This window comes from Lagenorhynchus albirostris, chromosome 20 (genome assembly GCF_949774975.1).
Source record: "Lagenorhynchus albirostris chromosome 20, mLagAlb1.1, whole genome shotgun sequence".
NCBI classification, from domain to species: Eukaryota; Metazoa; Chordata; class Mammalia; order Artiodactyla; family Delphinidae; genus Lagenorhynchus; species Lagenorhynchus albirostris.
The window spans coordinates 32,834,412-32,847,885 of NC_083114.1; the positions used below are offsets into that span (position 1 = coordinate 32,834,412).

General features: G+C 38.9%; 1 protein-coding gene across 2 annotated transcripts in view; it reads left to right on the plus strand.

Annotated features, from left to right (window-relative positions):
* The first annotated feature begins 759 nt into the window (after window positions 1–759).
* The window catches only part of APPBP2 (amyloid beta precursor protein binding protein 2), a 68,691-nt gene continuing 55,976 nt past the window's right edge, over window positions 760–13,474 (plus strand). The window contains exon 1 of one of the 2 annotated variants that reach the window (XM_060133902.1): window positions 760–1,157. In XM_060133902.1, the coding sequence (XP_059989885.1) occupies window positions 1,020–1,157 (138 nt within the window). In that variant the 5' untranslated portion in view covers window positions 760–1,019. The remainder of the gene's footprint in view (window positions 1,158–13,474) is intronic. The other variant, XM_060133903.1, reaches the window with a different exon arrangement.

Consider the following 13,474-nt stretch of genomic DNA (forward strand, 5'->3'; position numbering starts at 1 on the left):
AGAAAGATGTTGCATAAAGTTCTTGAAATCACAGACTTGGAAAATTAAGTTACATAAGTAGCAGATATTCAGGCTGAGGACGGAAGGAAACAGGTATTTTCATTTCTGTTTTACCACAGTCATATCACAGTTACCATTTAGCCCTTTTTCTCTCACCACTATTTGTAAATCCATAATAAGGCTAACCTTCCCACCAAATTCTTCCAAAGCAGTTCTTTTCCCATTTTTTTTTGTAAGTTTCATTTAGAAAAAGAAACATAGTAAAGTTCAAACAGGGCAAAAGGTTACACAATGCAAGTCTCCCTTCCATCCTGATCCCTAGTTCCTGGGCCGAAGGTTCCTAACTTGGCTTAGGGACTGGAGTCTAAGGGAGGGTTTCCAGAGTAATGTGAATTCTCTGAATGCATGATTTTTAATGGACTGATAACTCTGCACCCAAACTTCTACCTGAGCCTGGAAAGGGTCCGTGCCTAAGAACCCCCCAAGCAGGATCGGCAGAAAGGACTGATGCGGCCGGTGACTCGGAAGGAGCTGCTTAAAAACCTGTCATAACTTGTCGCAGTGAAAAAAGCTCACCCCCATCCACCGAACTCCAGCGCCCTCGGAAAGTATGTTCCCCGAGGGCGGGATCACGGATCTTTTCTTCCCAAGTTTTTTGTCTGCCGCATTCCTTCCCTCCAGCGCGTCGGCGTATGCTGACGCCATGACGCCGCACACGTAGTCCCGCCCCTGCAGAGAGAGGCACTGGGACGGATCCCAGGGTGCTTGCAAACACGGAATGTGAGGCCTCGGCCCGGTTGCTCCCGGATCCCCGGCCCGCTCTCTACACGGGCCTGCGCCCGCTGCCGCCGCCCCCAGCTCGCCCGGAGGAGCCAGGGCAGCCGCGCCCTTCTGCTGTGTGCCCGCGTGGCCGCCGCCGCCCCTCGGAATCCTCCGGGGCCGCCGAGGAGTTCGCTACGGAGGGAGGCGGGGGCCTTCGGGAGGAGGAGGCGGAGGAGGCGGAGGAGGAGGGAAGGAAGATGGCGGCCGTGGAACTAGAGTGGATCCCAGAGACCCTCTATAACACCGCCATCTCCGCTGTCGTGGACAACTACATCCGCTCACGCCGAGACATCCGCTCCTTACCCGAGAACATTCAGTTCGATGTTTACTATAAGGTACGGAACGTGGGCCAGCATTCTGCTCTCCTGCAGCAACCCCTGGGGCCGCACCCCCTTCCACGTCCGCGAACCCCCGCGTTTAACACCTTACCCCTTGTAGCAGGGTCGTCTTCCGAGACATATGGGGCGGTGTCGGGGTGACCAGTATAGAAACACCCCATCTGGTAGCCTCTCTCTTGCAAGATCTTGGGCCTTGATGGATACGTCTTCCTAATGAGTCTTTTCCCCCTTTTGGTGTTCCCTCCTACATTGGGGCCCCTTTGGGGAGGCCTTTTGCGTGGACTTCCTCTATTGCGCCCTTGTCCCACTCAGTCCTTCCCTTCTAGCCTGTGTCTTCGGGATGTTTTCTGCCCTCCCTTCCCAATTAAGTGTCACCATCAGTTGGACTTTTCTTTGCTCTTTTCCCCTCCTTTCTAGTTTCTTTTCTCGCCGCCCTCCCCAAGTTTTTTTTCTTTTTTCTTCTGCTTTTTGTTCCTTAGCTTTACCTATTTCTGCCTAATTGGGAGGGAGTTGAGGAATTATTGGAAGTAGTCATCTGTCTTATTCGCATCTCCTTTAAAGCTTTGGTTTTTGTATATACTAGGGGTTGAATAGGGGTTTTTATTAACATGGGAGTGGTGATAAACTACTTGAAAGGGGGAAAATCCTTAAAAAAAAAAACTTTAGAATTTAAAGTATGTTCATATATTTGCAAGTTGTAATCTTGCAGCATTCCTAAATCGCTCTCCCTCAGAAATCTGAACAAAAAGTTTCCAAGTCAGTCTCCAAGTAGTTTCAGGGGTAAGTGTCTTTAGACGTGGACAGTTTTGCAGTGTTTAGAGAGGGAGGAGAACTTTATGGACTGGGAGCCTCCCTTTTCCTCTCCCCCCACATTTGAATGTGAACAGTGGACTTATTATTCAGTCCTCTTTGCCTTGAATTGGCGTGGATAACGCCTCTTCTCCTGTAGCCACCCACGCAAAATTTGACTAGAAGTGTGATTTATTTTTTAGATCTAAACACTTCCTCTTGACGTGTGAGTTGGCTGGAACATTGTAAACTGATATTTAACAGATGTGTATGTTCTTATATATGTATGATGTTTTGTGGCAGTTGTTTCATCGGGAAGGTTGCCCACTTCTCCACCCCGAATATTTTTTCAGAAAGCAGCTGACTTGCTGCATTCTACTAAATCCAGCTGCTTTACACCAATTCTAACAATTAAATTTTCTTCCCCCTAGATATTTGGGGAATATTCATTTTGGTCATTTATGTTATTATTTGGGGAGAGGAGAAGTTAGAGAAAAATCTCCCTTTGTTCCAGATCCCTTTGATACATTGATTTACTTTTGTGCATATCTAAGGAAGTTTTGTATATTTAAGATTCATTCCTCCCAAGAAGGATGAGTTGGATTTCTTTCTCAACCTGGGAAACTGCAGCTTTTCGTGTATGCTAACTCTATCTGTTTTAATAAATCGTGTGTTATCTTTTACACTTTTTAGAGAAAATCATTGGAAATTTAATCAAAGTATATTTAGTGGTTGAATTCCCTCAAAGTACTTGGATATCTTCTAGTAACTTTTATTTCTAATTGAAGCTTTTCATTTATGGATTATTAATAGTGAGTATGAACAGATGGTGCTTTTGCCACATTTTCTGTTTCACATAGTCCACAAAGGTTTAATACGGTGTCTTTTTTGGTACACTTGTACTCCTTAATAGCTGTGTGCCTGTAGGGAATATGGCACTGTGCTAAGGTGAAGGAAGGTGTTTAACATGTGCCCGGAACTGTAAGTGCTTTTACACAGTTATTTTGTTTAAGCCTCACAATTAAACTGTAAAGTGGGGTATAACCCTGTTTTATAGGTGAGAAAGTTAAGTAATTTAGTCTAGGTCTCATACCTAGTATTTAGTTCCTGTGTACCTTGCTTTCTTGCTTAATGTTTACAGTTTCCACTTTTCTCCAATTTAGAGCCAAGGAGAAACTCACAGTCAGATCCCTCCCTCCAGCTGTCCCAACTTCCATCAATAGGCATAGTCATAGACGAAATAATAGTATTTGTGCAATCAAAAATTTCCCCATCCTGATTTACCATAGTCCAGTGTCACTGTGTTAGTTTTTGTCAGTAGCTTCAGGTGAAGGCACACTCATAAAGCTTTAGGAAATGGGGTTATGGAATGAATGGGAGTTGAAGAAGTAGACAGGCTGACTGCTCCCTAAAAAGGGAAGGGAGAGAGGTATTGATATTTAGAAAGGGTAAAATGTGAAAGTTTTTCTTTTTTAAGAATGGAAGATGTTAGAATATATTTATTGGCTGAATGGCAGAAACCAAAACGGAATGAGAGGTTGAATATACAAGTAAGGCAGGAAATAAATTATGGAGCAGAGTCCTTGAGTAGGAGTGTTAAATTAATGAGCCTTGCCCCTTCCTTCACCCTGCATAAATTAAGCTATTAGTCTTTTTAAAAAAAATTTATTTTAATTTATTTATTTTTGGCTGCATTGGGTCTTGGTTGCTGCGCACAGGCTTTCTCTAGTTGTGGCGAGCGGGGGCTACTCTTCGTTGCGGTGGCTTCTCTTGTTGCGGAGCATGGGCTGTAGGTGCGCGGGCTTCAGTAGTTGTGGCTCGCGGGCTCTAGAGCACAGGCTTAGTAGTTGTGATGCGTGGGCTTAGTTGCTTCACGGCATGTGGGACCTTCCCGGACCAGGACTCGAATCCGTGTCCCCTGCATTGGCAGGCGGATTCTTAACCACTGCGCTACCAGGGAAGTCCAAGGTATTAGTCTTACATTGGAGTTGAGGAAGGAATACTTCTTTCTCTAAGATCAGATGCAAAGAGTTAAAGACATAAAGTGTCTACATAACTAAGTTTGCAAAGAATGGTAGTTATGAATTAGGAGGTAAGATCATCTGCTGAGAATCAGGGATAGAAGTGGTGGCTTTTATGTAGAAAGGCTAAACAGAAGTTGGAAATGGCTACTAAGTTATATAGAAAGGGAGGCTCAGTAAAAATATGTTTTAAAAAAATGATAGGAGATATAGATGGTTCCTTAAAAGAGTATCCTACAGGATAATGTCTTTGAATCAGAATGGGTTTTCTCTAAGGGTACTCAACAATTTGGGTATAGAAGTACATAAAGTGAATAGAAAGCATTGTAAAATTGTAGACAAACTGAAGGCAAATAGAGTGAAGGGCTGGGTTCTTCAAAGAGTGAAGTTTATTAACTTTTCTTTTTATTGTAACTGCTGAATGGTCTATTTTATCCTGTTCCAATTACAGAATTTTCCATAGAGTTTTAAGTTTTGACCCAGTGAAGTGTTTCCATAATGTGTTCTATTTATTGTTTTCAGTCTTAAACTTAATAATTTGGGATTTTAAAAAATTATTATTGTAAGTCTCATGCTGAAAACCATACAAATTAATGCCTGATTTAGTATTAGAGTTGAATTAATTTTTTCTTTTTCTATGTTTATTTCCATTCTTAGTTATAAACAGCCTCAACTAATATTTTTTTTTATTGGCTTGTAACAAATTGAAAAAAAATTCTTGCAACGTATTTGACAGCCAAAGAGTTAATATTCTTTTCACATAAAAAACTCTTAGGCTTAATAAATTGAGAGCAAAAACTTTAGGGGAGGCAGGGCGTAAAAAAACATAAATAGCCAGCCATACCATGTATCTGGATGAGAAGGTAATATGTTATAAATATGTCCACTCATGTCAGTTTAAGCTGTGAATTTATTACAGCTTGAATCAGAATCTCAGAATTTTATTGGGTATAGGAAACTGATTAAATATATTTATATGGAGGAATTAATTACATGAGAATAAATGAGCCAAGGAAATTTTTAAGATGTACAGTATTTAGGATAGTCAAGTGTATTAGAAGGCTATATATTTTATTTTATTTTATTTTATTTATTTATTTTTGCGGTACGCGGGCCTCTCACTGCTGCGGCCTCTCCCGCTGCGGAGCAGAGGCTGCGGATGCGCAGGCTCAGCGGCCATGGCTCACGGGCCCAGCCGCTCCGCGGCATGTGGGATCCTCCCGGACCGGAGCACGAACCCACGTCCCCTGCATCTGCAGGCGGACTCTCCACCACTGCGCCACCAGGGAAGCCCAGAAGGCTATATATTTTAAAACAACATGGTATTGGCACAAGAACAGCAAAGAGGGAAATTGATTTATAGAACATAGTAGACAGAACATTACTAGAACATAGAAGACAGACTAGATAGAAACCAAAGCATATTTAAGAATATATTACATAATAAAGTTATAGGACAGTGCTGTATTTTAAATAAATGGGGAAAAATTGGTTATTTGGGGGGAATGTTAGACTTCTACTTCACACCTTATACCAAAATGAATTCCAGGTGAATTAAAGATTTAAATATGGCAAATGAAATCATAAAAGTATCAGAATAAAGTGTTGGGTATCTTAGAGTGGGAAATGACTGAAATTCTTTTTTAAAGAAATTATTGAGGTAATTTACAAATTTAAAAAATGTCAAACTTTATAAAAATGAGTAATGTAAAACGTGAAGTCCTGTTACTCATCTTGCCAACACTAATGCTGTCTTGGCATAGAGAAGGCTTTTCTAAGCCTGAAACCAAAACCCAGGAGGAAAAAAAATTGATACTTTTGAGTACATTAAAAAATAGGGGGAAAATTGTAAGCACATTTTTTAAAAAGACTATGCAAATGGCAACATTTGTCACATGAAGAGTGAATTTCCTAATACAGAAAGATCTAATACTAATTAGTATGTAAAGGACAACCAACTTGTTTTCAGAAGACCTGAACAGCTAGCTCATACAAGAAGAAAACATCTAATACTAATCATAATAAATATCAAAAGATGCTCAGATGAAATGCAAATTAAAATGCAGTGTCAAGCCAAGTCAACCATGAAGAAGAAGGAAAATCTGGAGGGCTTACACCATCAAATATCAGGCTGTAACAAGATAAGATGGTTTTGGCACATGGGTAGACAAATAGGCCAATGGAGCAATACAGTCCAGAAACAGACTGACACATGTATACTGTCAGCTGGTTTATAATAAAAGTGACACAGCAGTACAATGGAGAAAGGAAAATCAAATAATGGTGTTGGTCAGTTAGATATCCATGTAGGGGGAGAAGGATCACGATCTTACCTTATATCATACACAGTTACCATTTTTGGGTGGATTGCTGATCTAAATGTGAAAAAACAGTTTTTTAGGAAAAAAAGTTTTCACTGTGTCAGCAAAGATTTATGAGATAGGATACAAATGAGCTAAATATAAAGATAACTTGAAAAATTGGACTACATTAAGATCAAAAATATCTATTCATAAAAAATACCATTAAAAGGGAAAAGCTGGGGCTTTCCTGGCGACGCAGTGGTTAAGAATCTGCCTGCTAGTGCAGGGTACACAGTTCGAGCCCTGGTCCAGGAAGATCCCACATGCTGCGGAGCAACTAAGCCCGTGCGCCACATCTACTGAGCCTGCGCGCCACACTGCTGAAGCCTGCGCACCTAGAGCCCATGCTCTGCAACAAGAGAAGCCACCACAACGAGAAGCCCACACACTGCAGTGAAAAGTAACCCCCGCTCACTGCAACTAGAGAAAGCCCACGCGCAGCAACAAAGACCCAGTTCAGCCATAAATAGATAGATAGATAGATACCATTAAAAGGGAAAAGCTGGGGCTTCCCTGGTTGCACAGTGGTTAAGAATCTGCCTGCCAATGCAGGGGACATGGGTTCGACCCCTGGTCCAGGAAGATCCCACATGCTGCGGAGCAGATAATCCCGTGCGCCACATCTACTGAGCCTGCGCGCCACAACTACTGAAGCCTGGGCACCTAGAGCCTGCGCTCCACAACAAGAGAAACCTCCGCAGTGAGAAGGCCGCGCACAGCAACAAAGAGTAGCCCCCGCTCACCGCAACTAAAGAAAGCCCGCATGCAGCAACGAAGACCCAACACAGCCAAAGATAAAAATAAATAAATAAATTTATTTTTGAAAAAGGGAAACGCCATGCCACAGAGTAGAAGATATTTGTAGCACATATATCTGACAAAGGAATCATCCTGCATCTAAAGAACTAGAAATTAAGAAAATAAGAACCCATTTTTTTAATGGAGAAATAACTTCAATAGACATCCAAAAGGGGACATTCCAAGGACCTGTCAAACATTTGGAAAAATGCTCAACCTCATTTTGTCTTCAGGGAAATCGCTGTCCTCCTGTACTTTCCTCAGAATGAGTAAATGAAAAAGAAAAAAGTGTTGGTAAGGATATGGAGCAATCAGAACTCTTCATATACTGTTAGTGGGAATGTAAATTGATAAACCATTTTGGAAAACTAGCATCATCTACTAAAACTGAACATATATATACCCTATAATTCCATCTCAAGATATATACACTTAAGAACGTTCAGGGAGTCCCCTGGTGGTCTAGTGATTAGGATTTGGTGCTTTCACTGCCATGGCCCAGGTTCAATCCTTGGTTGGGGAACTGAGATTCCACAAGCTGTGCAGTGTGACCAAAAAAAAAAAAAGGTCATAGCAATACTATTCATGATAACCAGAAAGTGGAGACTATCCCAATGTCTATCAGTAGGAGAATTAATAAATAAATTGTGGAGTAGTCGTATAGTAGAATATTTTGCAATGAAAATGAATGAATTGCAACTGTTAGAAACCATATGGATGAATCTCACAAATGGTATTGAGTGAAAGAAATCAGTCATAGGAGTATGTATCAGAGGCTCCCAAACTCTCTCCCCTCATAGCACCCTTAGGCCAAAAGAAATACCTAACAGTTCTGTTCATTAAGTAGATATAAACAATTAATAATACTTACGTCCTAACAACTTAAGAGCCATTAAAAGAATAGTGCACAAAAATTGAAAGAACAAAGAGTAGTGTACTTCATTCTTAAATAACCACAATTACTTATTACTGGGTTGTGTGTGTTTGTCGGGCACTGTACAACTTCTCACATCTTGGAATCGGATTGGTCACCACCATTCCATTTTCTGTTCCATAATGATTTTTGCACATTACTTTTATTATAGCAACCACTGAAAATGCTGCTTCACAAAGATAAGATGTTGTTGAAAGGAATATAGCAATCTAGTATTTGGCATGGTTTAATACAGATGTGGAATATTGTTTCTTTCAAACTTCAAATATCTTGCAATGCCCCAGGGAACCTTGGTGCAGTTTGGAAAATGTGGATATGTAGTGTGATTCCATTTGTTTAAAGTTCAAAAACAGGCAAAATTAATCATAAGTATTGTAAGTCAGGAGCAGTTATCCTTGGAGGATAGTGACTATGCAGAGGCACAAAGGGAGATGTCTGGGATTCTGATAATATTCTATTTTATGATCTGTATGTTGGTTATGGGTGTGTTCACTTTGTGAAAATTTATTGAGCTTTACATTTTATTCTTTCATTTTCTTTTTAAAATTATATACATATATATATATATATATATACACACACATATATATAGTTTTTTTTTTCGGTACGCAGGCGTCTCACTGTTGTGGCCTCCCCCGTTGCGGAGCACAGGCTCCAGACGCGCAGGCTCAGCGGCCATGGCTCACGGGCCCAGCCGCTCCGCGGCACATGAGATCCTCCTGGACTGGGGCACGAACCTGTATCCCCTGCATCAGCATGCGGACTCTCAACCACTGCGCCACCAGGGAAGCCCCATATATTTTTTAATTAATTATTTTTAGCTGCATTGGGTCTTCGTTGCTGCACGTGGGCTTTCTCTAGTTGCCGCGAGCGGGGGCTACTCTTTGTTGCGCTATGTGGGCTTCTCATTGCGGTGGTTTCTCTTGTTGTGGAACACGGGCTCTAGGTGTGTGGGCTTCATTAGTTGTGGCATGTGGGCTCAGTAGTTGTGGCTCACGGGCTCTAGAGCACAGGCTCTGTAGCTGTGGTGCACGGGCTTAGTTGCTCCGTGCCACGTGGAATCTTCCCGGACCAGGGCTCGAACCTGTGTCCCCTGCATTGGCAGGCGGATTCTAAACCACTGCTCCACCAGGGAAGTCCTAAATTATATATATTTTTTATTGAAGTATAGTTGCTGTACAATATTATACAAATTACAGGTGTACAATATAGTGATTCACAATTTTTAAAGGTTATACTCCATTTATAGTTCATATAAAATATTGGTGATATTCCCTGTGTTGTACAATATATCCTTGTAGCTTATTTTGTACATAATAGTTTGTACCTCTTAGAGCTTTATATTTTAAATATGAATTGTGCACTCATCTATGTGTATGTTATACTTCAATAAAAATGTTTAAAAATTAACATTCATCTTCACTTACTAGATTGTCATGGTTTAATCATTCAAATAACTCATACCCCTTAATCCACAATACCATTAAATTTTTTTTTTTTCCTACAGGAATGCTTGTTGACTGTGCAGAAAATTCTATTTGGGAATATTAAGTACAGTATTGTTTATGATGGCAAAAATTGGAAGCAACTACATGCTAATCAATCAGGAATGGAATATCATACTGCAGTTAGAAAGAATGAGGATGCTGGGACTTCCCTGGTGGTCTAGTGGTTAAGACTCCGTGCTTCCACTGCAGGGGGCACGGGTTTGATTCCTGGTTGGGGAACTAAGATCCCACATGCCACGTAGCGTGGCCAGAAAAAAAAAAAAAGAAAGAATGAGGATGCTGTGTATACTGAAGTAGAGAGCACATGGGGAGAATAAAAAGCTTGTTACAAAGTAGTGTGAATAATATAATCCTGTTGTTTTTAAATGGAGGAATATATGTGTACATTTGTATATGTGTTGAAAAAAATTAGAGGAACACAAAATTTCATACTGTTTATTCAAGGGATAGGATTATAGTCATTTTTAACTTTGTACATATATTCTCTCTTAAATAAATTATATCCATTTATTGATGTTACTATTGGCTTATTGTAATATTCTAAGTAGAATAAATTCCTCAAATTATCAATTTTATCATGCTCACTATATTACCTTTAAAAAGTTTTAAAATTAAAATAATTTAAAATGTTTCCTTAGCTTCCAACACATTTGAGAGTAGGAAAAGAGAATCCACTCAAACATCCTTTGACAGAGTTCTTTAAAGAAACTTGGATCAACAAAATTATTTCCTAAAGTATCTTCCAAATATTCGAAAATCCAGGAGCATTATTAATATTTTAATTTAGTAGGCTGTGTTTTACACTTAATATTGATAAAGATCTCTATTTTTAAAAAAGATAACAAGCAAAGTACTTATTATGTTATGTTGTTCTTGTTTATTTTCTTTTTTTTATACTGCTTGGATTTTTATGACTGTATTTTGATATATAAAAGAAGTAAAATTGAATTTTTAAGAATAAAATATCTGGGACATGAAGTTGTACTAAGAGGGGAATAGCCTAAAAATTGATATTCTAAAATATTAGCGTGACCAAGAAATAAGTTGAGGGACTTCCCTGGTGGCTCAGTGGTTAAGAATCCTCCTGCCAATGCAGGGGACACGGGTTTGAACCCTGGTCCAGGAAGATTCCCCATGCCACGGAGCAACTAAGCCCTTGCGCCACAACTACTGAGCCTGCGCTCTAGAGCCCGCGAGCCACAACTACTGAAGCCCGCGCTCCTAGAGCCTGTGCTCCGCAACAAGAGAAGCCACCGCAGTGAGAAGCCCGCACATCGCAATGAAGAGTAGCCCCTGCTTGCTGCAACTAGAGAAAGCCCACATGCAGCAATGAAGACCCAACGCAGCCAAAAATAAATAAATAAAATTAATAAATTTATTTTTTTAAAAGTCTTAAAAAAAAAGAAATAAGTTGAGGTGATTGGTTTAAAAGAAAAGTAAATAATTCAACTAACTAAGTAGTTAATTCACTAGCTAGCCAGATCAACAAGTGTGAGAGAAAGCTCACATTCTCAAAATTAGGAATGAGAAAGTAAAAACAACCATAGATACAGTGGAAAGGGGAAAAATAGCTTTTTAAGTTATAGAATAGCTTCTTTAGATGTACAGTAGCTTATGTAATTCTGTGCTAATCAGTCTGAAAACCTTACTGAAATTTTGTTTCTAGGAAGATACAAATGATCCAAGAGAGAAGTTGATAGACTAAAAACTGTAAAAGAATTGAGAAATTATACTTTTCTCTTCGTTCACATGCCTCCTCCCTCAGCAGACAAAACTCGCGCCAATTTTAGATACTTTCTTGAGTATATTCAAATAACATTTGATATTACTGGTATTTAAGTGATTTTCAGACTTATTTCTGGAGCTGTATGCTACATATTCAACATTCTTGAAGGGCTAACCAATACAGTTAGAATAAGAAAAATCCAGCAAAATCAAGTGAAAAACTACAATAAGATAATTCAGTAGGAGGATGATTACACATTTATAATTAAAAATTTGATAATTTTTTTATATGCAATATAGGAAAGAATATGTTTTACTCGTTAAAAGAAAACATGCCATGGAGTAAATCCAAAAAGAGGGGTACAGAAATCTGAAGGTCTTCAATAAGTGTAGAAGAAGCATATTTTCTTCTTAGATTGGAAGATTCAGAGTTTTAAAGATATGATTTCTCTCTAACTCTTGTGTCTTGGAACCAAGTTTAATAACTTAAAAATGTGTAATGAAAAAAAAAGTTTTTAACATCCATAATGGAGTATTAAAATTTATGAAACATACTGAAAACTCCTGCAAATCACTAAGAAAAAGAGGACCAAAAAGAAACGTGTTGTCATGTTGACAGTGATTTTCTCTAGATGGTAAAATTGAATGAATGTTATTTTTTATAAATTCTTTTCTATATTTTCTAATTTAAAAATGTATATGCAGTTCTGGGATCAAAGGGAAAAATGTTTTAAAGTTGGCTATCTAGAATACAGAATGAGTTTTTTTTGTTTTTTACAATTAAAAAAAAATTGCAGTATAGTTGATTTACAGTGTTTCAGTTGTAGAGAATGAGTTTTCTTATAGAGGCAGAATGTTTTGTTATAACCATACTATCTTCTTTCTAGTGCTTCATGGATACACTCCTAATTTTCACCAAGATTGGTAGTGAAGGTTTAAGAAGAGAAGTTGAGAAACTTCTTGCCCAAATGTAGAGATCACTGATACATACTGAGTTTTATGTGGCTGGTTATCACTGTTGGTTAGATTTTACATCCAACTAGTTTTTTGTTTTGACCTTCCATTTGTACCATGGTAGCATCTTCTACCATTAACACAATCATGGTATCTTGAAAATTATGCCATTGACCCATCACGCGAGAGACAGAGTTAGAGAATCTGTGTATTAGACATAAGTTCATTCTTGTAATGATTGAGGAAAAAACTCAATTTCTCTTTTAATGGATGGCAAATCTAGTATCTTTATATGTGGACAGTGTATTTAAACGTTAGGAAAGGGTTACCTTCCCATTTGAGAGTTAACTGTTTCTTGTGCTTTAAATAATGTGAACATTTCCACTTAACCTTTTGCTTACTTAACCAATAAGCAAAGCACCTTGCCCTGGAAGATACAAAAATCATGTTGGTCAGTTGTATTTTTTTTTAAAGTATGACATAGAACCAATGAGTGGAACAGCTGAGCAATTAAAATGTTATAAGAAGCAAGAAATTAAAATATTTGGTTTACCTCCAGAAGAAAGCATTTATTGGGTTGGCCTAAAGGTTCCTTTGGTTTTTAGGTAAAAATAAAAGACACATTTTTCACTTTCATCAAAAACTTTATTAAACAACATATTCACCATTTTGTTCCACTACCTTCTGCCATTTTTCAGGCAGCTTCATAATTCCTTCTTCCCAAAACATTTTATCTTTTTGTGTAAAGAACTGTTCCAGGTGCTTTTTACAGTCTTCCAGGGAATTGAAATTTTTTTCATTAAAAAAAATTTTGTAAAGACTGAAATAAATGGAAATCTGGAGGTGCAATGTCTGGTAAATACAGTGGAAGAATCAGAACTTCCCAGCCAAGCTGTAACAGTTTTTACCTGGTCATCAGAGACATGCAGTCTTGCGTTATCCTGATGGAAGATTATGTGTTTTTTGTTGACTAATTGCGAACGCTTTTTATTGAGTGCTGCTTTCAGTTGTTCTAACTGGGAGCAGTACTTTTTGGAATTAATTGTTTGGTTTTCCGGAAGGAGCTCATAATAGAGGACTCGCTTCCAATCCCATCATATACACAACATCACCTTCTTTGGATGAAGACCGGCCTTTAGTGTGGTTGGTGGTGGTTCATTTCACTTGCCCGACGATCTCTTCTGTTCCACGTTATTGTACAGTATCCACATTTCATCACCCG